Here is a 25820-nt window from a genome sequence, read left to right as displayed (position 1 = left end):
AACAGAATGGGAGAACATAAATCAACCAATAAATAATTATATTAGACACTTGAAAATAATACTTACCATATGCTAATACTGTTATACATAAAAAATATTCAAATATCTAGCTTCTGCATTATGTCAAAACAACCAGTACCCATCTTTACTGGCAACCCTAAGCAAATTCTGGAGGATGGTGTCTCCAAGTTGTCAGTTAAACCATGAGCTGCTGCTTCGACTATGAATTTTGAAGCCGTTTCAAACGACATCTTAAGGAACGGTGACAAAGACTCGGATATGCTTCCATGTCTGCTCATTGGCTGGTATCCACCCGTATGGGTCATGAAGTCGGCTATTAGACTCAAATGTCGAAAATCAATCTCCACCCCATAGATACCGAAAACAGTTTTGACCTCTCTTAAGATTGATGCCCGGGCAGCTTCAACACCATAGGTGTTCAGCATAGCACGAATATTATTCGTGTATATACGAGTAACATCAAGGTCATCTTGCATTTCCCAGAAGGTACCAAAATCCACTCCAGCTGCTTTCAGGGCCCAATAAGCAGAATCAGAATCTTGGCTTTGCTGCTTTGTTTGATATTCATCCCACATCACAGTATTTTCAGTTACTTCATACTTGACCATTCTGCATTGGTCGATTTTACCAGAGTTCTTAATATACACTTTCTTTGCAGTCTTTTGGGCAACCTGCATGAGTTAGACATTTAGATAATATGCCAGGGCAGTGCCAAGTAGAACACTTGGTAAAACAAGGAGTATTATGGACCAATGAATTTCAAAGCAAACAATTTGCCAGTGGTGCATAGAGATCAGAAAGAAAATAACATTTGTACAATAAAGTTTCAGTTGATCAACTCATAGTCTACTCGAAATAAGCTAGCTGAAGCCTGAAGGATAACTAAATGGTGTGTAGTGCATAGCGAAGTGCTCAATGAAGTGCGGAATAAAGAAAAGCATGTAAGAACATAAAAGGAAGGTAGTTCTACGACTTTCTTTAGGTAATCACTGGAAGAGGAACAAAATTGATTGAAGATTACCTGAGCTAACAAGATATGAGGTTCATTGACGAATCTAAAGTGGACCTCAAAATGCAGTCCCTCCACATCAACAAAGACACACCTATCCGAATCCTTTTTGCTACGTCTTTCTTTCTTTTTATTCTGTTTGACAGTTGTTTTGGTCTTGGTCTTTGACTTACTAGATTTGGTATTTGATATGTCGTCTTCCGTAGACTGTAACTTAGACATCTGCTCTTCATTGCCACGGTTTCCAATTTCTTCTTCGTCACCATTATCAATCTCATCTGTTTGTTCACTTTTCTCATCTTCAATTTCTGCAGTGGTCTCAGCTTCATCTTCATTTTCATCATCATCATAATCCATCTCATCTGTGGTTTGCTGTTTCCTTTTTTGTGCGTCTGAACTGAGATCTTCAGTTCTTTCATCCTCATCCTCATCATCCAGCATCTCTTCTTCATGTCTGGTGCTAGAAGCATTTTCTTCAGTTTCATCTGAATCCACTGATTCCGAGCTTGTCTTGAAGTTCTGTATGCCATTAATTTTAGAGAGCAAGGCCAAATGACTTTCTATTGCATCCTCCAACTCCCTTAAGAACACAAATTTTAGGGTATACTCGCAATCTTCTGATGACACAAAATCATGCTTCTTGAGCTTCACTGTGAGCTTGTATAGTTGAGAAACTTGATGGTTGTAGATTGATAATGGCAAAAGCTTGACCTCCATACTCTCAATCATATCTGCCACAGTGATCTTCTTCACTTTTGCCAAAAGAGACTGGGCATCATTCCTGAAGATCATTTGAAACTTTTAGGTTTTGCAACAGATTTCAAGAAAGTGTTGTTAAGAAAGACTACATAGAATCATTATCCATGAGAAACAGCAAGAAGTCATTATATTGCCAATGTGGAGTAAAGACCTATTAGCTCAAACAGATTCAAATGAAAAGTCAATACTTTTCCACATCTCGAAACAATGAAGAGATTGTTGGAGAGTTCAACTTACTTTGATTGCCAGCCGAGGAAGGGGCACGTCAAGATGGGAGTCTTAATAGCCTCAGAGGCAGTCATCAGAATCTCCTGAAGACGTGGAATTCCAAGAGTCACATTCATTTCTCCACGGCCCGCAAGATGAAAAGTGTTCAGTCTGAAAATGAGAACAACATTTAATACTTTGAGTTTGCATTTGAATGAGTGGATTTCAAAACATTGTGTATCTGAAAAATCTAGCCTGATCTTCAATATTTAGGCAAAACACATGTTCCAACAAGATACATTATTCCTTGAGATGTAAGCACAATATTCGAGAAGTTTCATTTATGACTCGGTGCATTCAGTATCTTTTGTTCCGTCTCGCTTTGCCTTTTGATATCAATTTTAACTAATTTTCACCAGAATTCATCAACAGCAGCAGTACTTTTGAACACATTTTTACTGTGACAGTAATTAGCAAGTAAGCGAAAGAATTAGGCTGACTCGGCAGAATTTGCAAGAAGTTGAAAGACCAAGCTTCAAGACTTTTTGAACGACTAAGCTTCAAGACTTAGAACAACTAAGCTTCAAGACTGAAATGCATCAATACTGACGTACAAAATCCTCAATCATAACGAACCATTTTAATATTAGACTAGCTCGGATCATAGCAAGCCACAATAATTCAAGCAAGTGTATCTGAAATGCATCAATTTAACTGACATAGACAGGTCCCAGGAGACCTTGAAAATAGGACCTGCAGAGTGGTCAGAGATCCAAAACAACAAGAAAATAACAGGGACATTCATTTTCTGTGATTAGTAAGAATAAAGCAGAGGCAAGATGGACAGCCAAAAAACATGCAACAATGGACGAAGTAGAAGATACTATGCAAGTACTAAACAGGAATACTGCTAGTAAGGAGAAGGGAAAAAGAAGATTAGCCCCTGTCTCTCTCACATAAATGTGCTACAACGCTCCTCAACCTATTAACCTTTTACCCTAATCCTGCAGCTCCAACCTTCATATCTAGGGTCATGTCCACAGTGTGTCATGTCTTGCCGAATCACCTACTCCCATCCCCATTCCACCTTGTATTTCTTTGGCGTACCTCTACCTCTCCTGACATCCACTATCGCCAACCTCTCACACCTCCTCACGGTGCATCTGCATACCTACTCGTCACGTGCCCGAACCATCTCAGCCTAACTTCCCTCATCTTATCCTCCACGGCGGTCACTCCCACCTTGCCCCGAATAGCTTCGTTCATCTCTCTCCTAGTATGCCCACATATCCATCTGAGCATCCTCATCTCCACTACCTTCATCTCTGAACCTGTGTATTCTTGACTGCCCAATACTCAACCCCATGCAACAAAAACAGGTCTAATCACCACTCAGTAGAATTTACCCTTAAGCCTTGGTGACACATTCTTATCTCACACAATCTCTGAAGCAAGCCTCCATTTCACCCGCTCTGCTCCAATACGGTGTGTGACATACTCATCTGTCTCCCCGTTACCTTGAATAACAGGCCCAAGATACTTGAAACTGCTTCTCCTGAGTATATCTTGTGTATCAATCTTCACTTCCACCACTGCCTCACGTGCTATGTCACTGAACTTGCACTCTAGGTACTCAAAGTTGAAGTACGGCCATAGTTACTTATTTCATAGACCTATTTTCTACAAGAGCACAATACTGGAGAAAAATGCCTAAAACTCAAGGAATGATTGTTACAGTAACATGACATTTTGATCTGAAGACCTTAATTTCATTTTTTCTTTGGCATCACAGATTAGCATTTTCATTAAGAGATACCAATCCGTTCGTATTTCCATCTCACCGTGGTCCAAAAGTACTTAACACAACAGAGTAAATGACATACTTAGAGAAGAAACAAGAAGTATATTGTCTTACGTCATTTGGGTTGAAGGTTCACCTACTGACTGACCAGCAAGGACACCAACTGGCTCTCCTGAATCTGCCAGACTTGAGAAGTATTTTTGCCTCACTAGTTCTAGAAAGTCCGCCTCCTCCTCTTTCAGTTGCTTCACCATCTCTTCCTTTTTCACTAGCTTCCCTAATTTCTTCTCTAACTTTTTTGTCCTTTTCTCCCAGAAGTGCTTCACTTTTTCTTCCAGGCCATCAGGCAATTTCTCAATATACGAATTGAGCTTGCGTCCGTGACGCAACTTTTGGCAAATGGTTTCTTGATTCTAAACATCAAAAAATGGATAAATGAGTTAAGGCATAGAGGATACAGTTTATATACATGTATAACAATAATCCTTACGAACATCAAAGAAGTAATCACAAAAATACCAAAAAATGAAAAATGCCAAGCAATCAGTTCATTAATAACACAAGGATTAAAGAAATTACGGCATAATAAACACATTATTAAGTTATATATCATTTCCTTACACAACCAATAACAAAATAACATCCACAAAATCCAACTTTATTCAATAAAGAAAGCAACAGAAGTAGAGCCTGTTTGGATTGGCTTATTTGAAGTGCGTTCAAGCCAAAATGACTTATAAGCATTTTGTTAGTGTTTGGGTAAATTATTTTTTTTTTGAAAATGAAAAAAAAAAAAAAAAAAAAAAAATTAACTTATAAGCTGATGATAGATCTTTTGGTTTTGCTTACTGTATACTCCTGTTGTAATTACTACTGAAATACACCATTGGTGTATTGTTGTCTATAAAATGTTAACTTTCTAAAAAAAAAGTGCTTATAAGCACTAAATTTTAAGCTAAAATGATAAAAAAAAAGTAAGCCAAAGGCCATAAGGTAGAAATTTCTAACTTATGACTTTTGGCTTATAAGCCAAAAGCTAAAAGCCAATCCAGACAGGCTCTAAGTCCCTCCTCAAAATAGTTTTATTTCCATCCAATTCCATATGTAAAATCAACTGTAACATAAAGTAAAAATTCTAACTTGAAAACAGCATTAGAATTCATTATGTCAAGATACTAGAGCAAATTTGACTTTTAGTAAATGATGTATAATAAATAGCAGTTGACATGAATTTTTACATCAACTCAATAAGAAAATCAAAGTAAGATACATCTCTAATCAAGTTAATAATTTATATAATTTGGATTATCTGTGCATTTTATCAAGGTAGTTCATAATCAATGAAGGAATTCAAATTCCAGTTCTTACATTTTTCAGTGCTTTGAAGTTTTTGAGAAAACTTGTCCGATGCACATCAACGCCATCTTCTCCATAATAAAATTGGATAATTGAACCATCTGCGTCACGGACAGTATAATCATAACAGACTTTAAGAGATTCCAGGTTTTTTATCAAGCACCTTTGCAGATAACCACTGCGAGATGTTTTGACAGCAGTATCAACCAATCTGTAGACAAGGGGCCAAAAGTCAGGCAAGTACACGCAAATATGACCAACAGAACAGTGATAGACGGAGTACATGCTAATGATAATTCACAAACACTAAATAAAGAGATATAGGTAGTCTTCAACCCTTTCCTCACCAGCAGAAAGAGAATGTAATAAAGATGTATTCTAAACTATGGGTGTTATTTAATAAGAAGTCAAACCACCATTTAATAGCTAGCTTATGCTTCAACAAAACATTGAAGTTTGTTTCAATAAAAAAATAATCTACTCAACTAGTTCAACAGAATTGCACCTCCAGTCTGAAACGCACAAACCCCAAGGATGGCAAAAGATGTGGCATACAGACCACCAAAATCCATAGAAAAAAACCATAAAGTTGAAGGCTTAAAAAGGATTTTGAAAACACTTTGCAGTTTTGAAAAGGCTAGACTCTTGTTTTGAGAGAATGCATGTGTATGCGTGTCGCTTCATGTTTGTGTGTGAGTACAGATATATAGAAACATATACCGTCACCATATACCGAAGTTTCCACATTTTATGTACAGTCCGTTTACAAGGCACTACTTTCAGTTTAATTTAGCTGATCTTCATTGTGATCTTCCCATTGATATTTTGAGCTTCTTTTTTTTTTAAATAAGGATCTTCCCATTGGATTTTAGTGGCTTGTTTTAGCAAAGGAATATGTGGGACCTCATCCTGACTCCCCTTGCCATCTGTACAGAAAAGTCTTGCTTCATTTTCTTAAATTGTATGGCCTAGGATAGGCTTCTCTCAAATGAGAACCTGAGCTCAAAATGGCTACATTTTTCGGGATCAAAATGAGTAGTAATTAAACACAATGACAAAACGAAGAGAGAACAAATCATATATTTACCCTTCACGACCAGCCATGCAATGAAAATAGTACTCCTGGGGACGAAGTCCAGAAAGAAAGCGATCACTGACATAACCTCCTGCCCTAGAAGCACAATCCCATGGTGGAAAACAGGGTAAAGTCTTCCCAGAAACCATTCGTGGCACTCGTTTTCCTTCCAATTCTTGTTGGCCCAGATACGAGGAAATTTGTTGAAAATTAACCTAAAGAAATGACACATACCCATCAGTCGGCACAGAGACAACAAAATAATGATAGTTATGATAAAGCTGAAGTGTAGGCAAAATGATATGGAAACAAAAATTTTCTGATCAGCAATCGAGAAGTCCTGCAAAATCATGCAGATCATCCTAGAACAAACTCTACAAATCCTAAACAAGTACATACTTCTAAATAGTACACCAGACGAGGATCCAAAAATCTATAACTGCATGCTTTCCTGTGCTATGGCATGCTGCACACTCTCTCTCAAAATAAGAGTCTAACCTTTTGAAACGGTTAAACATAATCATATAGTCTAGACATCACTATATCCAAAACATAAGAAGTATCATCAGTGCTAACAAATTTAGTAGAAAAACAGACAATAACATCAAAACCTACATGAAAGTAGATAGATACAAAAACATTTTAAAATGATAGTTTTAACCATTTAATTTAAGCTTCAATAGAGTGCTTCCTGTTACAAACTTTTTAGGTCATGCTTAACATGCGACTCTTTTCTTATTAAATGAGCCTTTTATTCTTGTATCAGAGAGCTTATGCGGATCATTACACATTACAGTACATTAACATGTAAACCCAGGTAATTCACAAACATCTTCACTGGAAAGCAATCAGGAAGATCACGAACAATTAGATTTTCTCAAATTATTTTTATCAAAATGTGCAAGGTAGTTCATTCTTAGTTCTATGATATTAACAATTTCTTATGTGACCTTACAAACTTTTTGAGTGCACACAACAGGGGCAAACATTCAGTTGTTTACATGAGCTCCTAAATCTATTAAGGAATTCTGCAACAGCGAAGATGCAAGTTTCTTCCAAGATTACAGATCATGTTAATGTAACATTTTATGAAAACCAAAACTTAGTTAAGCATAACAAGCAACTATTATATGATAGTACCTTTACCCTTTTTTAGATAAGCGAATAGGTTAGCCTTTACTTTCCCAAACATTTGTTTTTGGTTCAAGATCATGTTCCATAGATGATGATTACAGAAACTTACAGACGCACACTACAAAATCATGTTTCAACAGTTTCTACCTCATTATAAAGTATTACCACATGAAATTTATTAACCTCGTACAAACTCTTTCACTCTTAAATTTACCAAACGCATAAGCAGGATGTACTACAGAGACGATGTAGAAAAAAGTTCAGAAGAAGCTAATTTTGCCAAGGTTTATGACCTATGATTAGTCATAGCAAACCGTGTGCCTTGAAGTAAAGTGAAAACTTACTGAGACCATTTCTTTTAACTGAAAACTTCCAAGACATATGGATGAGACAGTAACATAGCATCACAGTAAATTGTGAGTGTTGTGAATTACAACTAAATAGAAAGCTTCCCAAATTTTACCAACTTACCGTACTCCCTTTCGCCCCAGTAATTGTCATAAGGGCGATGCAGTTTCTGGGGAAAGGTTTCAACAATCCTTTCAGCAGCAACTCTTTATTAAATTGTGAGCCTTTATTTGCCAATTTATTTTTCATCTTCATGTCTAAGGCTGCTGTGGCAGCTTCTTTGTTGCTGCTCATTGCTTTCTCAATTTCTAGTTGGAGCTCCAAAGGGCCTGCAAGCCAAATTTCCAACATCAATCATCAATTGATATGGACATACCGAAGAAAAATTCAATAGTAAGCATTTGTACAGGACACTGGTACTAAATGTCTCTTCATATGGAGCATACAAGACCTAAATGATAATTTTCTTCATTAAAACTGAGATACTGACACCCTACACATAAGTTTGGGAAACATTCGCAAACTGATGATATATACACTGGACCTATGGAATCATTTCCTTCAGACTTGATACATATTTGCTTCTACAGCTCAACATAACTTCGATTTTAATGTCACTATCAAATTCCTAGCTAATGTCCCTAATTAATCTAGTCAGTGAAAAGTCAAACTATTGCCTCAAACTCAAACATTACAGGAAGCTCCTTACCAGAAAGCTATATATATATTGTTACAGATGGAAAATGAAAAAGTTGTTACAACAATTCTGACTGGTAACCCTTAATAGCATATGCACTTGACAGATAAAACAACACTTACAACCCCAAAGAGCTTCTTCATGACATACTCACCTATTTCTCCACGCTTGAACTTCACAAAATCACAATGAGCCTCTTCACCAACATCATCTCCTTCAAGTTCCTCCTTCCTCCGAATATCGTAATGTGGTAAGATGACAAGATCATCAACACCACAAGTGAAACCATGCAGCTGAAGAAAATGAGTGAATTAAGATGAAGATTTCACCAAGCAGGCATGGCAAGGAAAACAAACGTATCAGGAGAAGGAAGAAATAAAACACATAGCGAACCTGCAAGAAAATAGTAAATAAACGACTCAGAGCAGAAAGTAAAATGCCTGCTTTGTTGGATCCATAAAGCTCCTGAATTGTGTGAACTAAACCAAACTTTCCAAACTGAGCCTTGTCGATTACACCACGCACGAGCTCATTTTTCCAAATTAAGAACTCATTTTCAGCGGTTCTATCTTCTTGTTCTTCTCTTGACTGATACTCAACTAGACGACTCTCGCTCAGGAAATACGGATATGGAATTTTCCCTTTGTTTTTGACGGTACAAGGTGCACAACCTTTTGTCAGATGATTTAGTAATGCAGTGATGACCTACAAGTACAAAGTTAAAATGATCAGTTCTCTACAAAGTTGACCTTTATGATTAAGCTAACATCACACCCAAGGACTCAAAATGAGTGCATAATGAGCTTGTTTTCGTTAGTCTTCACCTGCTTCCCTGTCCAAAGAGGCTTTGGTTTCCACACAGCAGGCAAGACAGTCTGCACAACACCTTCAAAATCTACTACGGAAACTTTATTTGAATGATTTCCAGAAGTTGGAGCAGGCCCAGCGGCAAACACACCAGATCCATACAGAAGTTGGTTGAACTCATGAAGGGTCAAAAAAGTATTCTTCATGGTAAGAATCACTGCACCAACAATATGATCCTGGAGAAGATGAATAAGTCAAAGAATTATTAGGAGAAATATAGAATAAACAGATAACAAGAATGAATCACAAAGGTTGTTGGTGACAACGTGCAGTTTAGTTACTCAAACCTGAATCAGGCCTCTAACTGTATCTCCTTTAGTCGGAACAATGTACTGTTCATTAGCATTTACAATGTTATATGCTTCAGCACGAGAGATTTCATCTTGTGGAAAGTGGACATTCATTTCATCACCGTCAAAATCGGCATTATAGGTACTGAAGCAATACAAGAGCAGATTAGTCCTGGAAAGGAAATTTTGTATCATACATGGAAAATCAAATAGAGAATTCCAACCTGCAATTAGCATAGTGCATGCGAAGAGTTTTCTCTCCTTTCAGTACGCGGACAACGTGAGCCATTATACTGGGCTTGTGAAGCGTAGGCTGTATCAATTTTTTCCAGTTAGACCATTGTGCAGTTGTGAAAAAACGAGTAGCAATACAACACGAAACAGTTCTGGATACGTATTCGTTATTTGTTAATCCATCTATGAGATACGAGAACAACTGTGCGTCAATCCCAAGCAAGTTGGACTCGGTTATAGAATCCTAACTTGTCATGTCGCTCCATTTAAACTCATCTCAAACCAATATTATACATTATACAAAATAAAAATAAAAAGTACTAGAAGTGGTTACTCAAATTCTTTCATTCATGTCGGGATTTCTTGGAGGAGGACATCATGGAGACTATGGATAATTTCCACACACAGCAATACTTTGAGAAAAGCTTCAATGAGACATGTGACTTTGATTCCTAAAAAGAATGGAGCTAAAGAGTTGAAGGATTTCAGACCTGAAGAGTGGTTACAAGATTGTTTTTAAGTATTTGACTGAGAAACTCAAATGGGTGGTGTACAAATTAGTGGACAAACATCAAATAGACTTCACTAAGGGGACAGATAATGGATGCCTCGTTGATTGCTAATGAATGTGAGGATTTCTGAATAAGGGGACAGACACCTAGGATTTTATGTAAACTAGACATTGAAAAAGCATATTATCACGTAATTTGGGTGTTTCATGTTAAAGTACCAGAGGATATGGGTTTTGGAAGGAAATGGATAAAGTGGATTGTTTGTATTAACACTATCAGGTTTTGCTTTTTATGAAGTAAGGTGTTATACAACGCATCAAGAAGGTGCAAAATAGTACAAAAGAAGATGGGTTAGCTCCATTACAAAAAGTAAATTATCCAGGGCAGGTAGCTAACCAAAAAAAAATGGAAAAACATCATTTACAGGGATAGGCTACTCCAACTACATAGATTCCCAAGATTAGAACAACTGGCTAAGACAGCTGAGTGAAGCAGGAAATGAACAAAAAGAGCAAAAATGTTAAATGTAAATGAAGAAGCACAAACGGAAGGACCATTATACTTATGGAGCTAAATTACTGACATTGTTGCATTGCTTCAAACCCCCGGCAATCACATACTTATCAACTTTGATATCCTTGTGTGATCCATGTTATAGATAGCAAAAGCTACAGTGATATATCCATTAGAACTTCTTTTTCCTTAATTACATAGCATCAAAGTTGCCAGTGATTAATCTGTTAAACAGCAGGTTCTTTTATTAATTTGAAAATAGCAAATACACCTAGAAGGAAGCATGAAATACTGCATACAACTAGTTCTGAAGACTGAAGCAAAAAAGATTTACCTGTCGATTCACAAGAACAACATCCCCATCTTGCAAGTGCCGATAAACAACTTTGCCTTCAAATTCATACTCATTGTTCCTCCCAGATTGAGTCACTGCCCCCCTTGAAGAAGGCAATTTTCTAGATATAGCTACACGCATCTTTTTGTTTGATGGTAGTTTCACAGTAGCTATTCTATCAGCAAAAGAGACAGCACCAGGATGGTTTTCAGGCCCATTGATGACAGCATCTCTCATTTTAACAGCATTCCAAGGAGTCAACCTCTGATAAAAGAATGAGATATTAGTAGAGACCGAGCAAATACGGATAGTGCTAAAAGTTAAGCATTCAGCTCACATATAAAAAAAAGATGTCAAGAATACTTTTCTTCTCTTTTCCTCTTTTGCCATTTTTTAATTTTCATCTTCTTGTCATTTAAAGTACCTAATATTAGCCTAATGAAACTCCATGAATAAAACATGGCTATTGAGCAATGGGGTTTGGGATATATTTTAGCTCTAACTAGTTCATTATTCAACCCATGTAACATAGAATAAGGAATCCTATATTATAAATCCTAGACACCAGTTAAAATTTGATCCATCAAAGCAGCTTAGATGAACCTTGCACATATTTAAGCAAAAGAGACCATCATTTTCCACAGTCCTGGTATATGAAGCTTTGCTGACATTATTCTCTACAAGGAATTATATGTAACAGTTAACAAACAGTTGGAAGCTACCCACTCAGTTGTTATCAACCCTTTCCTTCCACCAGAAGTACAGGTTACAGGTGCTTCAATTTCGGGTCAGAATTTTTAAAAACAAGACTTAGTATCCCTCCCCCCCCACCCCAAATAAATAATAAGCAAGCATGAACCTTGAATATGTCGTCTTAGTCCTTCCAAATTAAGTTAGTCTCTTAGTGAATAATGCATGCTTGAGACCATGGTTACAAGGATGGCCAGAATAACTTGATAGATTCAAATGTGCTTGAAAAGAGAATCTCATTGGTACAGAAGCCAACACTATCCCCAGTTTCATCTTTAGTTGTTTTCCAATTGTTCTTGGGAAACAACACCAAACTGCCTTTAACCTCCTATGAGCCACTCGGGATGACATCGATTTCAGGTAGGGTGGTAGCGAGATTAAAGTGTGCATGAGAGAGTTTGAGAAAGCTTTGTGCAGGTTGAAGTCTATGCAAGCTAACTAGGTAATTTATTTTTTCTGTGATTTAACCAAGACCTTCAAGAAAAGGAATTTGAATAAATTTTACTTAAATACTAGTGTCAAAATAATATAGAAGATAATTCAGAAGTTTCTCAGAATATGGTGAGAAATGCAAGTAGTGGGAAAAAACACCAAAGCACAAATATAAAGGAGATACAAAAAAGTCGTGGAGGAGGTCAGGAGACAGTGATGAGAGCACACCCATGCACAGAAGCATAGCAGCTACAAACTGAAAATTTCTACACATTCCAGTTTGCAAAAGATGAAAGTATCTTCCCCTGATAATTTTAGCCAACATTCCACAGCTAGCAAGGAGTTCATTAAAAAGTGTCAATTGCTCTTGTAGAAACTTTGATCACACGATGGACTGAGCATCTAAATAGACTGGAACCACATTAAACTCCAGCAACGGTAGTAAGTTCATATATATGTGAATATAGAAGCAAAAATAAACTCCATCCAAGAAAAGCTTTGATCACAAACAAGTAAAGCAACAATAAGCCCGTACAATTAGAAGTAGAAATTTTCCCGGAGAAATAACAAGTAAAACCTCAATTAGTATTAGGCCTGCGTTTCTGATATGTTGTTCCCACCACCACCCACAACCGAAGGGAAAACCAAAAATAAAGAAACAGCAGCACCAGGAAGAGGAGAGGGGGGTCATCAGCAAAGTAAAAGAGGAAAATTATGCAGCGTAGTACTTCAGCTTCCATTTTCGTCCATTCAATAACATCTAAGACTATTGATAAAACAACAAGATAAAATAATAGATATCCATATCTGCTGAATCCTAAAATACTAAATATATAGGTATAGAACTTGTTGAAACTTGTATTCTTGTTCTTATTTAACTTTCTCGATAGTTAAAGAACAGTAGACACAGCACAGCTATTCCAAAATAAGTAAAAATTTTAGCATCTTCACCCATACCTCGGGATAGGTTAGCCTTAAAGCAAAATATGGTGGAATTCCAATTTCATTGACAGACAAATAAGGATCTGGAGATATAACTGATCGGCAGGCAAAATTGACTCTCTTCCCCATCATTTTCTGGCGGAAAATACCTTCTTTCTTCTCCAACATTTGACATATGCCTGAACCAACATCTTTTTGACCCGGACCTGCAATTTGATATAGAAGATACTGCTAATAAGCCCAAAAATGATTGCAGACGGTCCCCTGAACTGCAGAGTAGATTTAATTGTCCCAATGGCCAAATGCAGCAATAGAAAATTGTTCTTTGCTGATTTGAAGAAGAGCCACGAGATAAATGTTTACAACCATCCATTATTTGCCAACTAAGCTTACAATAGAGGTTGAAACCCTAAAGTTCCCAACATTTAGTACTTAACCAATTTAAGTTCCGGGAAGTTCGAGGTTACAGGTATAAGCCACACATGGATCTTTCGGATCAGGAAGAAGGGCAAGTGAAATGGAGCTGTCTAGTCACATTATTGTTTTGGTGCAAGGAGAACTGTATGGAGGAAATGGATGAATTTGTCGATTTCTTAGGAGCTTTGTAAATCTAGACTCTATTCTCTCTTCTTGTAAAAAGTTTTTGAAGGTGACCAGCATTAGGGATGCTGAGGAATACAACAGTACTTTTGTCAAAAAAAGAAGAAGAAGGGCAAGTGAAAATTAAATAAAATACTGCATTCCAAAGGTTCTAGAAAGAATACTTAGCAGGAAGCACCCCCACCCAAACACATTTAGAAGCAGTGGTGTTAAAAGATAAAAGCTAAAACAATTGACATGGTCCATGGGGCTTGAAGAGAAAAACGAGAACTTAGACACATGCTTCTTTAAAGTTTAAAGTGAAGACGTAATTTACGGAAAATCAAAAGGCATCATAAAAAAATGAATTTAGTACAAAATAACTAATTGTTTCAACATCGCATATACAATAATGTTGATATTAATCCAACTCCTCAAAGTTGAGGTTCAAAGAATCAATCATTTCTCGTTGGGACCACTTTGCGCATCATTTTGAAGCATATATTTATATAAAGTGCATGGCTTTCCAAGGAAGAATGACCCTGGCCCTCACTTCGCCTCGTTTCATCGCTTTAAGTGACTGCTTATAATAACACTGCTTAAAAGCAGCACGGCCAACACAAAAGAGAGGAATAAACTCACCAGAAGCTGTTTTGCTATCAAACAGCACATTTACAGATTGTTGAAGATCCATCAAGCGGCTAATGATCTTAGACCTTCCAGCCCGGTTGATATGAGCATTTCCCAAAGCTATATTTGCCTGAACGACCTTACCAAGAAGAACAGTATGTGGATGTTCCATAATCTGAAGAAACATCAACACTAAAATGTAAGAAATCAAGGGATATAAAGATAGAATGAGAAATTCCACAAACCTCCCATGAGGTTTTGTTTTGTAAGAGGCCTACCACCCCCTGTGATTTCAAATGATACACAACCTTCCTTTTTCATATTTAGTATAACAAACTTATTGTGCAACTTAAAAATGGACACGGTTGCCCAAGGGTGTGGCCTAGTGGTCAATGTAGTGGTTGAGAGCCATGAGGTCTCACGTTCAAATCCCAGCGGAACGGAGAAAAAAACACTAGGTGATTCCTCCCATTTGTCCTAGCAGGCTAGCCTTGGCAGACAAAATTACCCGGTACATGTTGTTAGTGGGAGGTGGCAGGTATCCCGTGGAATTAGTCGAGGTGCGCGACAATTGGACCGACGGTCATCCAAAAAAACAAAAGAAGGAAATGGTTGCCCCTCATGTATTACTTCTATGTTTCCTTTATTTTGTGTACTTAACCAAGACATAGTATGCACATGATCATCAACTTAATCCATTGCATTCCAACCCGTTAACAAGAACTTATAACTTTGAAATGGAAAATCCAATGCATGATACAAAGGAAAGAGGAGGAGAGACCTGGTCTAATGTGCAAATTAGTTATTAAAAAAGCATATGACCACGTGTCATAGGAATTCCTACCAAGAATATAGAGAAATGGATGGACTAGAGGTACTTTTGCATCATCACAGTTAAGTATTACATTTTAATTAATGATGCTCCAAAAAGAATTTTTGCATAACAAAGAGGATCAAGACAAGGGGACCCTCTTTCACCATTTTGTTCATTCTCGTCATGGAAGGATTAAGCAAACCAAGGGCTAAAGCTGTGCAATTAGGGTGGGTGAAGGGGTTAAATGTGGTTAAAGGGGGAACACATTATCCATTTCATAATTGGTGTATCCAAATGACACTTTAGTGACATGTAATGCAGATTTGGAGTAAGCCAAAATCTTAGTGTGCTGTTAACTGTTAGAGTGGCATTAACTATTTTTGAAGTTTTATCAGGATGGAACATAAACAATAAAAAGAGCTCAATGTATCTAGTCAATGAGGTACAAGGTACAAAAGTGTTAGGGTGGGCTCCTTCCCTCAACATATTTAGGACTCCCTCTTGGAGCAAAACAAAAGTTTAATGCAATCTGACAAGGAGTAACTAAAAGGTTTGAGAAAACCTAGCCATTTGGGAAAAAACATTACTTATCACTTGAAAGGAAGATTGGTTCCTGGTAAATAGTGTATTAGATTAACTCCCTTGTCATGTGACGTTACTTTGCCTATTTCCTGCCAAGGTGCTGAAAAACATCGAAAAAATAAGAAGGGTTTCTTTGGGAAGGTAAGAGAGAAAATAAATGTTTTCATGTGAAAAGAATTAAAGTCATTAACCCAAGAAAAAATTGAGGCTTGGGGGTCAACTTTTAAGATTACAAAATAAAAGTAATAGGTGATACATGAGAAAGAGCTCTTTGGAGAATGGTGACACTGGAGAAATATGGTATGCATAACCAATGGAGTACTAAAGAAGCAATAGGGCCAATGGTGTGAGTTTATGGAATACATCAGAGCTTTATGGGCAATATTTGCTGAAAGGATATCTTGTATGTAGGAAATGGATTAAAAGTTGAATTCTGGCATGACTACCGGAGTGAATACTATCATCATGATCAAATACAATTGCATTTTGTTACTTCCCTTTCAGTGGATGAAGAATTGCCTAGAAGAGCCAGAAACCATTATCACAATTATTTATAGATGATGAGAAAAGTTATCTGTGCTTTTTCTACTGTCTTGGTTGTACATAACCCAGCACCATCTTAGTGCTGATACTATTTTACTGAAAATTTACTGTTCCAAAATATATTCAATTATTTCCTGAAAAGCATATGAAGGTTAGTCAAATGCAGAAACTGCAACTTTTGGACCATGAAGTGTACTATGAGCTGCGGAGAGGGCCAAAAAGGTAAAGGTGTTCCCTTGAGGAAAAGTTATCTTACAGAAAAATCTTTTGTCATGCCAATAGAACAAATTGACGCAAACCACTGTTGTGGATAGAATGGCGGACACGTGGAATGGATATGATGTCTCAGGCAGACATCTATTCTGGCTAGCAAAGAAGGTAAAAAAGCTAAAAGGGGAATTATGGGTGTGGAATAGGGAGGTGTTGAAGAGCGTAGAAGTAGATATGTGGGAGTTTATGAATGAGTTGAGGATACATAGAACGCAAACTTAGATATTGCTTGAATACTTCCACAGGTAGAAGCATAAAGCTATAATATCCACCAAAAGTATCAGAAAAGACAGAAAACCAACATTCAAAGATTCTGAATTATTAATTTCACTAGTAAAATTACCCGTGCCTCATGCAGGAATTTAATATCACGGAATTTATAAAACAATATTTAAAACTTATCCGTCATTAAAACTAAAACACTATATTATCTTACATAAAAGATTACGTAGTGACGAACATTAATAATGTAAAGGAAAATGATAATTATAACATCTTATCATTTATCCTTCAATCAATCATCTTTAATTTGATTTTCATTTTTGCTGCTCGAGTATTGGATAAAGATGGAGGGGAGATTCAAGTAACCTTGAGATAGAGACCTAATGTGAAATACCTTTTTAGAATCCATGCATGATATAGCAATATCAACCAAATAGGGTACTATATGCAATTGACAAAAGTGAATGCCAAATAACCTCCCAAAAAGCTCTACCAGTCAAAAGCTCTAATAGCGTATGTTCATTATCTTTGATAAGGAATAGTGTGTGTTCATTATTGTCCTGCAATTTAGCAGCAAATCTATGCGAGCAAAATTGGACTATTATACACATTTTTTGATAAGAGACTATTATACACAAGTTTGAAGAACACATCTTGCATTACATGGTTCTTAGTGCCAGACTGACAAGAGAAAGGCATAAATACAAATATAAGAAAATTTGACATGGTGTTCAAAATGCTTACAGAGTCGCCCCCTTTGGCTGGAGGACGGAATTTGATTGGTGGTACAAGAATAGAATCCAAAAAGAACATAGAGGGCCCAGCCACCTTGCCAGATGTATTATGGTGCTGACTCTGAATATCACAGAAGAATGTGCAAAGAGGAGCTTCGTTTTCCCATAAATGCTCTATAATACTTCTGACCTGTCAATTATAACAAAAAAGATTGCTAAACAGAACTACAAATCTATATAGCAGCTAAGATATTATTATCATCAGAATAATCAAGCAAAAGATGATAAACAACATATTAGAGGAACAACTAGAATACATGTAAGCTACAAGCTTATTGCTCACGGCGGAACTTTGAAGTCATACCTGAGATGGTAAATGTGCTACTGAAAATGAGTCTTTCTGTTGCTCAACCACATCAGACTGGTCACCCCCTTGCCTCTTGCGTGCCTTAGAATTTTCTACTCCATCAGTAGAAGTCACACATAAGCTGGTTTCAGCTTCCCCTAACGGCTCAGTGGCATTTACAACCTCAGGGGAAGGATTTTCCTCACTTCCACCAGTGTCATGCAGATTAAACCTGCGACCACTGTTGATATAATTTTCCCTAATTTGCTTATTTGAGATATCCTACAAAAAGAATCCAATTGAGCAGAAAACAACAGTTTAATACTTTCATAACTACGAGGTAATCTCAATGCTTGTAGAAGTAGTGATGTCATTTGACTCAAGAAAACATTTAACAGAATCAAACATCAAAGCTACTAACTGGCAAACTCCAGAAATCAACAGAAAAATCTTCATGATACATGATGCCCGCATCTGAACATTATCCAATGGCATCATACCAAAATCAGGTATTTCTAGAACTATATTCATAGAACAGACATATAATTAAGGCAGACAACCCAATCAAAAGTACCATCCATTCTGAAAGATCCATAGTAAGACAATTTAAAGAGTGTATATAGAAAGCACAAATATGTGCAACTAATGCTCAACCAGAAGTCCAGAATTAAAACAGGATGGGCAACAGTACTTCGAAAGTTTAAAACAAAAAAAAACGAAGGTAGCAGTGAAGCTGGAAAAGGAATTGATAGCTTATTTTACCTAGTATTTAGCAGCAAAAAATAAATAACCACAATTAAAACATGTGAACAACAAAGCTTATCCAAATAGAGAATTTTAAATTGAACATGGATAGAGAATAGAGAATGGTATGGGGCAGTTCCAAGGAGGGGAAATACACAGTCAAAGAATTACTGCCTCACGAGCTCTCAGGATGGGTTGCTGGACAACTGGCCATGGAAGCATGTTGGAAAATTAGGATCCACCTAAAGGAACATGCTTCACATGGCTTCCTCTTAATGATGTTGTGCTAACTCATGATAACCTTTGCCAAAAGAAAATAGTTCTGGTCAGTAGATGCCATTTGTGCCATCAGTCATCTGAAAATGTCAACCACCTTTTTTGGCAATGCCCTTTTGTAGCATACATCCGAAACTTCTTCATCACTGTGTTTGGTCTACACTGGGTCTTCCCTCAGAACACAAGGCAGCCTACTCTAGTTGGATTTTTTGGAAAGTTGATACAACCATCAAGAAGATCTGGAGAATGATTTCAGCATTAATTTTTTCGAGCATCTGGAAATGAAAGAAATCGCAGATGCTTTGATGGGATCTCAACTCCAAGCCATACTCTAAAAGCTAGATGCCTAGTCAATCTGTTTAGTTGGAACTTTTTCTCTTGTTAATAGTGTTGACAGTTTTTTGGATTTTGTTAGCTCTTTGATCCTAGCTTAGTGCTCGTGTAAGGGAACTAACTCTCTTTCTTTGTACACTTTTGCCTTTAGCATCACCCTGATGCTCTTTAATGAAATCCTTTACTTCATCAAAAAGAAGTTGAACATGGAATATCACATTTAGAAGATTATTACATGACTGGGAATTGGAAAGAGTCGTGGACTTGTTCAAGACCTTGGAATCTTTCCAGGGCTTCAAAGAATCTGAGGATAGGGTGTGCTGGAAATCTGGAAGTGATGGAGTCTACACTATCAAATCTGCATACAACTACCAGATTAGACAAAATGCACAATTTGACCAGTGGCCATGGAAGTTCATCTGGAAGACTAAGGCCCCTTACAAAGTCTTGTGTTTTTCTTGGCTTGTAGCAAGAGAAGCATGTCTCACTCAAGAAAACTTAAGAAGAAGGGGATTTCATCTATGTTCTAGATGTTGTATGTGTGGTGCAGCCGGAGAAGACAATAGCTATCTGTTTCTACATTGTCCCATAACTGGACAATTGTGGCAACTTTTTTTGAACTTGGTAGGACTAAGATGGTCTATGCCAGCAACAAGTTGTGAATTATTGAAGTGTTGGAACTATAATGGCGGTGCAGTGAGACAAAAGAAGTCGTGGGAACTTGTCCCAGCTTGTATATGGTGGACAATTTGGAAAGAGAGGAACTACAGAATTTTTGAAGACAAAAGCAATCCTGTGCAGAAAATCAAGAAGAATTGTATTCTTTTGTTCCCTTTTTGGTGTAAAGAAAACTATGTAGAGGAGACTGAACCGCTAGTTGATATGATAGGTTCCTTGTGAAGCTGTAGTCCTAAGCATGGTTGGGTTTTTGTAATTGTAGATAGCACTGTCATGGTGCAGATCTAATTCATAAATATCTATAAATATATACATGTTACCAGTTTCAAAAAGTTGAACATGGATACAGGAAATCACAATTATGGAAACATGTAGGATGGCTAAAGCAACACTAATAGATACAAATTATGCAAAATAGACTGAGAAGAAGGCAGTTGTAAGCTATTTGGTTCATTAACTCTTTTTTTGTTGTTAGATATGGTTCTTTTTGTTTTTTTTGACAAAGGTAACAGATATGGTTCTTTTTGTTTTCTTTTTTGTTAAATCAGGTAAAAGTATTTTCATTCATAAACATGACCAGAATGGCCGTATACAAAGGTTATACCAAAAAATCGAGCCTCTACAAAATATGATACTCTACAAAATCCACCCAATCCTCTATACAACAAGGAACTTTCTTTTACACCAAAAGAAAATAAGGAAGCATAGATACTTCTCAACTGCAAGAAACTCGACTCTACACCTTCAAAAGCTCTCCTATTTCTATCTCTCCAAACTATCCACATTAACGCAATTGAAACCACGTTCCAGGCCCTTCGGTTTCTCCTCATTCTCCCACTCTTCCAACTGAGCAGTTCTTGGCATTACCCAAGGGATGGTAAACCATCCTAACATATCCCACCATAATCTCATGGAAAACCCGCAACACAGAAGAAGGGGGGAGGTTAACTATTGACCACACCTTTTTGTGTATTTCAGGCTGGAGGGGTTACTTAATAAATGTGAATTTGTGATAGCTTATACTAGAAAGAAAGGACTATTGTTTCAACCCAAGGCTAAACTGCATTGGGTTTGAATAACAACTCCTTGACACAACTAGATTAACATCTCCCCAATCATGCTTTCAAACTTAACAACCTAGAATACATGAACTAAGCATTTATGAAACTACTTACATTTTCAACGGGTTTCTCCCTAGGCATAGAGGTGGGTAAATGGTATTGGCCTAAGGAGTGTCTTGTTTGAAGAGGTGAGAGATATGGTATTAGGAAATGTTGTAGGGCCCTCCTCTTTTTGGTATACGACTTGTATACTACCAAGTTAGCCTTGTTGTTATCAATGGAATCTTTTACTTGATAAAAAAAAAATGGAAGATTGTCCAACACCACATAAGGAGACTGCAACTTTTTGTGACCATCTTTTTGAGATCTCAATTGAATGCGCAAACTTTTGATAAGATGGCCACACACTTCAACATGGTATCAAAGCAAGCAAAGGTCCTAGGTTGAGTTATCAAAAGAATATTCCACATACTTTACCCATCAAAAAGAATCAAGCCCACGCATGACGGGTCGTGTTGAAGACATAATTAAGTAAATAAAAGTGTTCTCTCGCTAAATGCTTAAGCTTTTAGATGAGATGGGCGCACCCAATCATCCAAGCTAGTTTTTAGAAAATGATATGTCAAGCTTAGGACAAAAAACATCTACTTCGTAACAGAATCAATACTCATTCGGTACTATCAGAAAGGCAATACAACACAACATTCAAAAATCTGAACAATGCATCTTTTTTAAAAGGAATTTGAACAATACATTAAAGACACCAGTATGATGAAAAGAGACATACCATATGAAACCGTCCAAAACTAGGTTTTCTGATCTTTGGATTCTTTGCTTTGCAGTTGCTACATTTCTCAGTTTTTGTCTTGAGAATTCTATCAATAACTGCCATGGCTTCAGTAAACTGGAAGTTGTCCCAAGATGGCCTCTTATTGTACTCACGATGATCTTGCATATTCAAATCATCCATTGCACATGACATATGGCTCCCTTCACTTTCCTCCCGATCAGTAGAATTATCAGGAGAAAGGGCATCAATCATTTTGGCCCCAACAACATCACCTTTTGCAATTAACTCTAATTCAGAAACACACTTTTCAACCTAACTCAGAAAAGAAATGTAGAGTATTAGTACGGAAAAGAATATATGGTTATACAAATGCTAGGAAAAAGAATTAACAATCCTATCAAAAAAAAAAAACTTACCTCTGCTCTTGATGCCCTAAAATGGAAGCAATAAAAGCATGTTCTTTGCAGAAGATTGTGCAGCATATTGAAAAGCAAGGGATTGTAGACTGGTGAAACAAGTTCAATATGACCACAGTGACCAGAGCAGTTACTTTGGCAACAAAATTTACATCTGAACAAGTTGTTACATAAACAAATCAACACAAAGACATGAACAAAGAAAGAGAATCCAACAGAACGAGAACAAATTGAACATAGTGACTACAAGAAAATTTTAGTCATTATACTGCAAATACGTAATTATATTCAATAATTAAATTGGGTAAAACGAACTATACCTACAGTCAGGTGTCTATATATTTCTCAAATATACTTTACCAAAATATATTTCACAAGCATATTAACTTGAGCAAAAGACAACCAGTTGAATAAAAATCAAATTCAAATCATTACACCTACACTCCAGCATATTGTGGGACTTAAAAGAGCTTACACCTCCCCTTCAAGTTCGGTTTCCTTAGTAAGAAAAATAATTACTCAACTTATGATGGCAAAAAGACCATACATACTTGTATAGATAGACACTAGGCATATAAGACACTGTAATCAATTCCGAACTCATGAATGCAATAGTAAATTAAATATTACTACGGGTTGTTTGGTTTATGAATAATTTATATTGGAATTATAATGTGAAGATCTATTGTGATATTTGAAGTATACATTCAATATATACATCAATTTACTTATTAAAAAAGTATACTTATTTATGATTAAAGACAACAAGATGTGGTAATTCTTTCATCTAACCAGTAGTACCTGATTAGTTCAAAACATGCATGCACATTTTAAGAAACTTACTGAGAATAATGATCAAGGGGACCCATTGCCGGATCATAGAGCCCATTAGGCACTGGTAGCTGTAATCCATCAAGCAAATTAGGGCTTGTGACTTTTACAACACTATGTCTACGAACTTCTTCATCTGTCATGAAACTGAAATGAACCGCTTCAACGGCCTCTGATGCACCCTGTAAGCAGTAATCTTTTTTGTTACATAACCACCAAAACAAAAACATCCAAAGAAACATGTAGCCCAAAAGTATTTTTCAGACAAAGCAGCCAGTGTTACAGATATTATCACCCTATTTGCACTTCGGAAATTAGTGGTACATCAATCATAAGATATTAGTGGCATGGAGCATCCACATGAAGCTAACATGTTGCAAGCAATGTGGCCTAGGGTCAACAAAAGTGGAATAGACCATGAGAGACCAAGATTCATCTAAAAACAACATACTCATCGGGAACTGGGGAAGGTAGAGTGTACACACACATTATCCCTACCTCGTAGAGGTAGAGAGGTTGTTCAAGTGCAGCAAATCAAAGTAGATTCAGCTCAAAACAACACTAGGTAATTTCCCAGTAACTGGGATAGGTGCAAGGTGGCAGGTACCTGATGGAGGTAGCCAAAATTGGCCTCGGCACAACGTTATAAAGAACTAGAAACTAAAAAAACAAGTTGCAAACAGTAGCGGCAACATGTGGAAGCATACACCACACATCATAAACCATTAGCTCGACCGCAAAAGGGGATAATAGTAGAAAACAAGCTCAACCAGAAAGTAAAACATCAAACAAGTTCAGATTTTGACAATCAAACTATAGAGAAACAGGTAGAATCAACAACTCTACATATTATTGAATTCATTGACGTATATCAAACATCAACAACAACAAAAACGAGAAAAAAAAACTGAAAAATACAAAAAAATAAAAAAATACCTGATTCATCTTGAAGTTCCAGTTGGAAAAAAAATTGAATCTGAAGGTTCAATTTGGAGCTTAGAGAAGCTAAAGGGTGCTGTATATTTTGTGGCGGAAGGTTCGTTTGGAGGCTGGGGAAGAGAAAAGGTTTTGAAGAAATGGGTTTAAGACAGGGTTTAGTAGAAAGTCCAGATAGCACTAGTAGTAGTTTTTTTTTTCGGACGCTTTAATATTAATAAAATAAAAATTCGATTTTTTTTTCTTTTTCTATTTTAAATTTGTTTGAATTTCTCGAGTTTTGCTTCGTAACACTAATTTTTCATATGATTTATCATATTACGTCTTTCACTTTTGTGATATGGGGTTGTTTGGTAGCTGGATAAGAAATAAATTATTTATATATTAATTTTAGTATAATTTATAGAATGTTTGGTACGTGGATATGAAATAAGTTATTTATGTATAAAATAAATATGACGTTCAATTGGCAATTTAAAAATTTGCATAACTAATACGCATTTTCATCTTCTAATTATTGAAGTAAATTTGTTGTATGTTCTTACTTGTTGAATTTAAAATATTTCTTAACGTATTAAAATTGTCTCAAAAACTTTGTTCTTTCCACTATTTGGATCAAATTTGTTCTTAATATTATTCTCAAACTTTAAATTGTTCTTCTATTAACGATGTAACTATATAGTGTTTGATTAAATATACGACATTTCTTTATTGGTCCACATAAATTTCTGAGTCAATCCAACATAAATTTATTTTAATAAAAAATATAGCTAAACAATAAAATCATTTTGAGGTTAACTAAATATGCATATCTATTAGCAAGATTGAAACTACTATCGTTATGAATTTATTTTTTATAAAATATTTTTCATTTTTTCCAAGACTATACAGATATAAACAGTGAAATCTTAATGCAACTAGCTATCCCTTTTATATAAAATTCAATGATTCACCATACCTCATGTTAACATCTTTCTTTGAGACTTCACAAATTTGCATCAATAACTATTCTAATTTAGCCTGAATTCAAGTTATATATGACCAAAGTTAAGCAAAAAGTGACTGAACAATTGAATTTTAGTTATTTATCTAAAGTTATTGGAATGGAGTACATGTGTAATAGTTATGAAAAAGTGACCACAAATTAAAAGATAGCATCAAAATCGGATATTTGTGTATTTGGTCGAAACAAACTACAAAAATTCTCTTCTTTCTTGAGCCCAAGCCCATTTAAAATCGTAAGGACTTGTGTATTAGAAGACATAGTTCCTTCATATTTTGGGGAACTTGCATTAATCTCATTAGTTTCTAAGCTAATTACTTAGATACAGTCTAATTTGTAATATTATAGATACATCCAAATGCATGCATCTCGGATACATGAGGTCAAAATTAGGTATAATTTGCTCTAGATACATTATATCCAAGTGGATTCGCATGTATCTAGGATACCTAGTAAATCTTGTTCGCCTCCCTCACCCCTCTCCCATCTCGCTCACCACTCGCCAAATACATGTGAATCACTCCAAATACATGTATCTAGTGTGGTTTGCATGTATATGTGATACATACGAATCTCGTTTGCCTCCCTCCTCAACCTCGCTCGCCTCTCTCCTTATTTGTGTGTATTTGGTAGCAAAAATACATATATCTAAGTGTAAGATACATATGAAACTCTTAATTAGTGGTAAGATATGTAACATTTTAAAAGCATAGACAATAAAAGTATACATGAAAATGAAATATGTCTAATT

The 25820-nt window shown here is 36.3% G+C and overlaps 1 protein-coding gene across 1 annotated transcript; it reads right to left on the bottom strand.

Annotated features, from left to right (window-relative positions):
* LOC102592134 (DNA-directed RNA polymerase I subunit 1) lies at positions 1 to 24226 on the bottom strand. Its single transcript, XM_006351270.2, has 21 exons — positions 24067 to 24226; positions 23143 to 23312; positions 22300 to 22453; positions 21881 to 22195; positions 18020 to 18283; positions 17666 to 17845; positions 14503 to 14665; positions 13297 to 13487; positions 11158 to 11421; positions 9789 to 9877; positions 9562 to 9709; positions 9232 to 9450; positions 8801 to 9112; positions 8562 to 8700; positions 7834 to 8039; positions 6241 to 6443; positions 5166 to 5364; positions 3912 to 4210; positions 2027 to 2167; positions 1043 to 1811; positions 1 to 692 (listed from the first exon to the last, which is right to left on the bottom strand). Exons 1-21 carry the CDS (start codon positions 24073 to 24075, stop codon positions 99 to 101), a joined length of 5028 nt encoding a protein of 1675 aa, XP_006351332.1. The 5' UTR covers positions 24076 to 24226; the 3' UTR covers positions 1 to 98.
* Between the last annotated feature and the right edge of the window lie 1594 nt (positions 24227 to 25820).

The sequence above is a fragment of the Solanum tuberosum genome, unplaced genomic scaffold, assembly GCF_000226075.1.
Source record: "Solanum tuberosum cultivar DM 1-3 516 R44 unplaced genomic scaffold, SolTub_3.0 scf00129, whole genome shotgun sequence".
NCBI lineage: Eukaryota > Viridiplantae > Streptophyta > Magnoliopsida > Solanales > Solanaceae > Solanum > Solanum tuberosum.
Note: the sequence above shows the minus strand (reverse complement) of the source record. Positions and strands in the feature narration are given on the sequence as shown.

Excerpts from the sequence above, each read along its gene's own strand:
- LOC102592134 (XM_006351270.2), bottom strand. Across the intron at positions 18,284-21,880 it reads GTTTTGGACGGTTTCATATG|GATATCTCAAATAAGCAAAT; the intron begins GTATGTCTCTTT and ends TTCTTTTTGTAG. Across the intron at positions 9,878-11,157 it reads TTGTTCTTGTGAATCGACAG|CCTACGCTTCACAAGCCCAG; the intron begins GTAAATCTTTTT and ends AAATTGATACAG.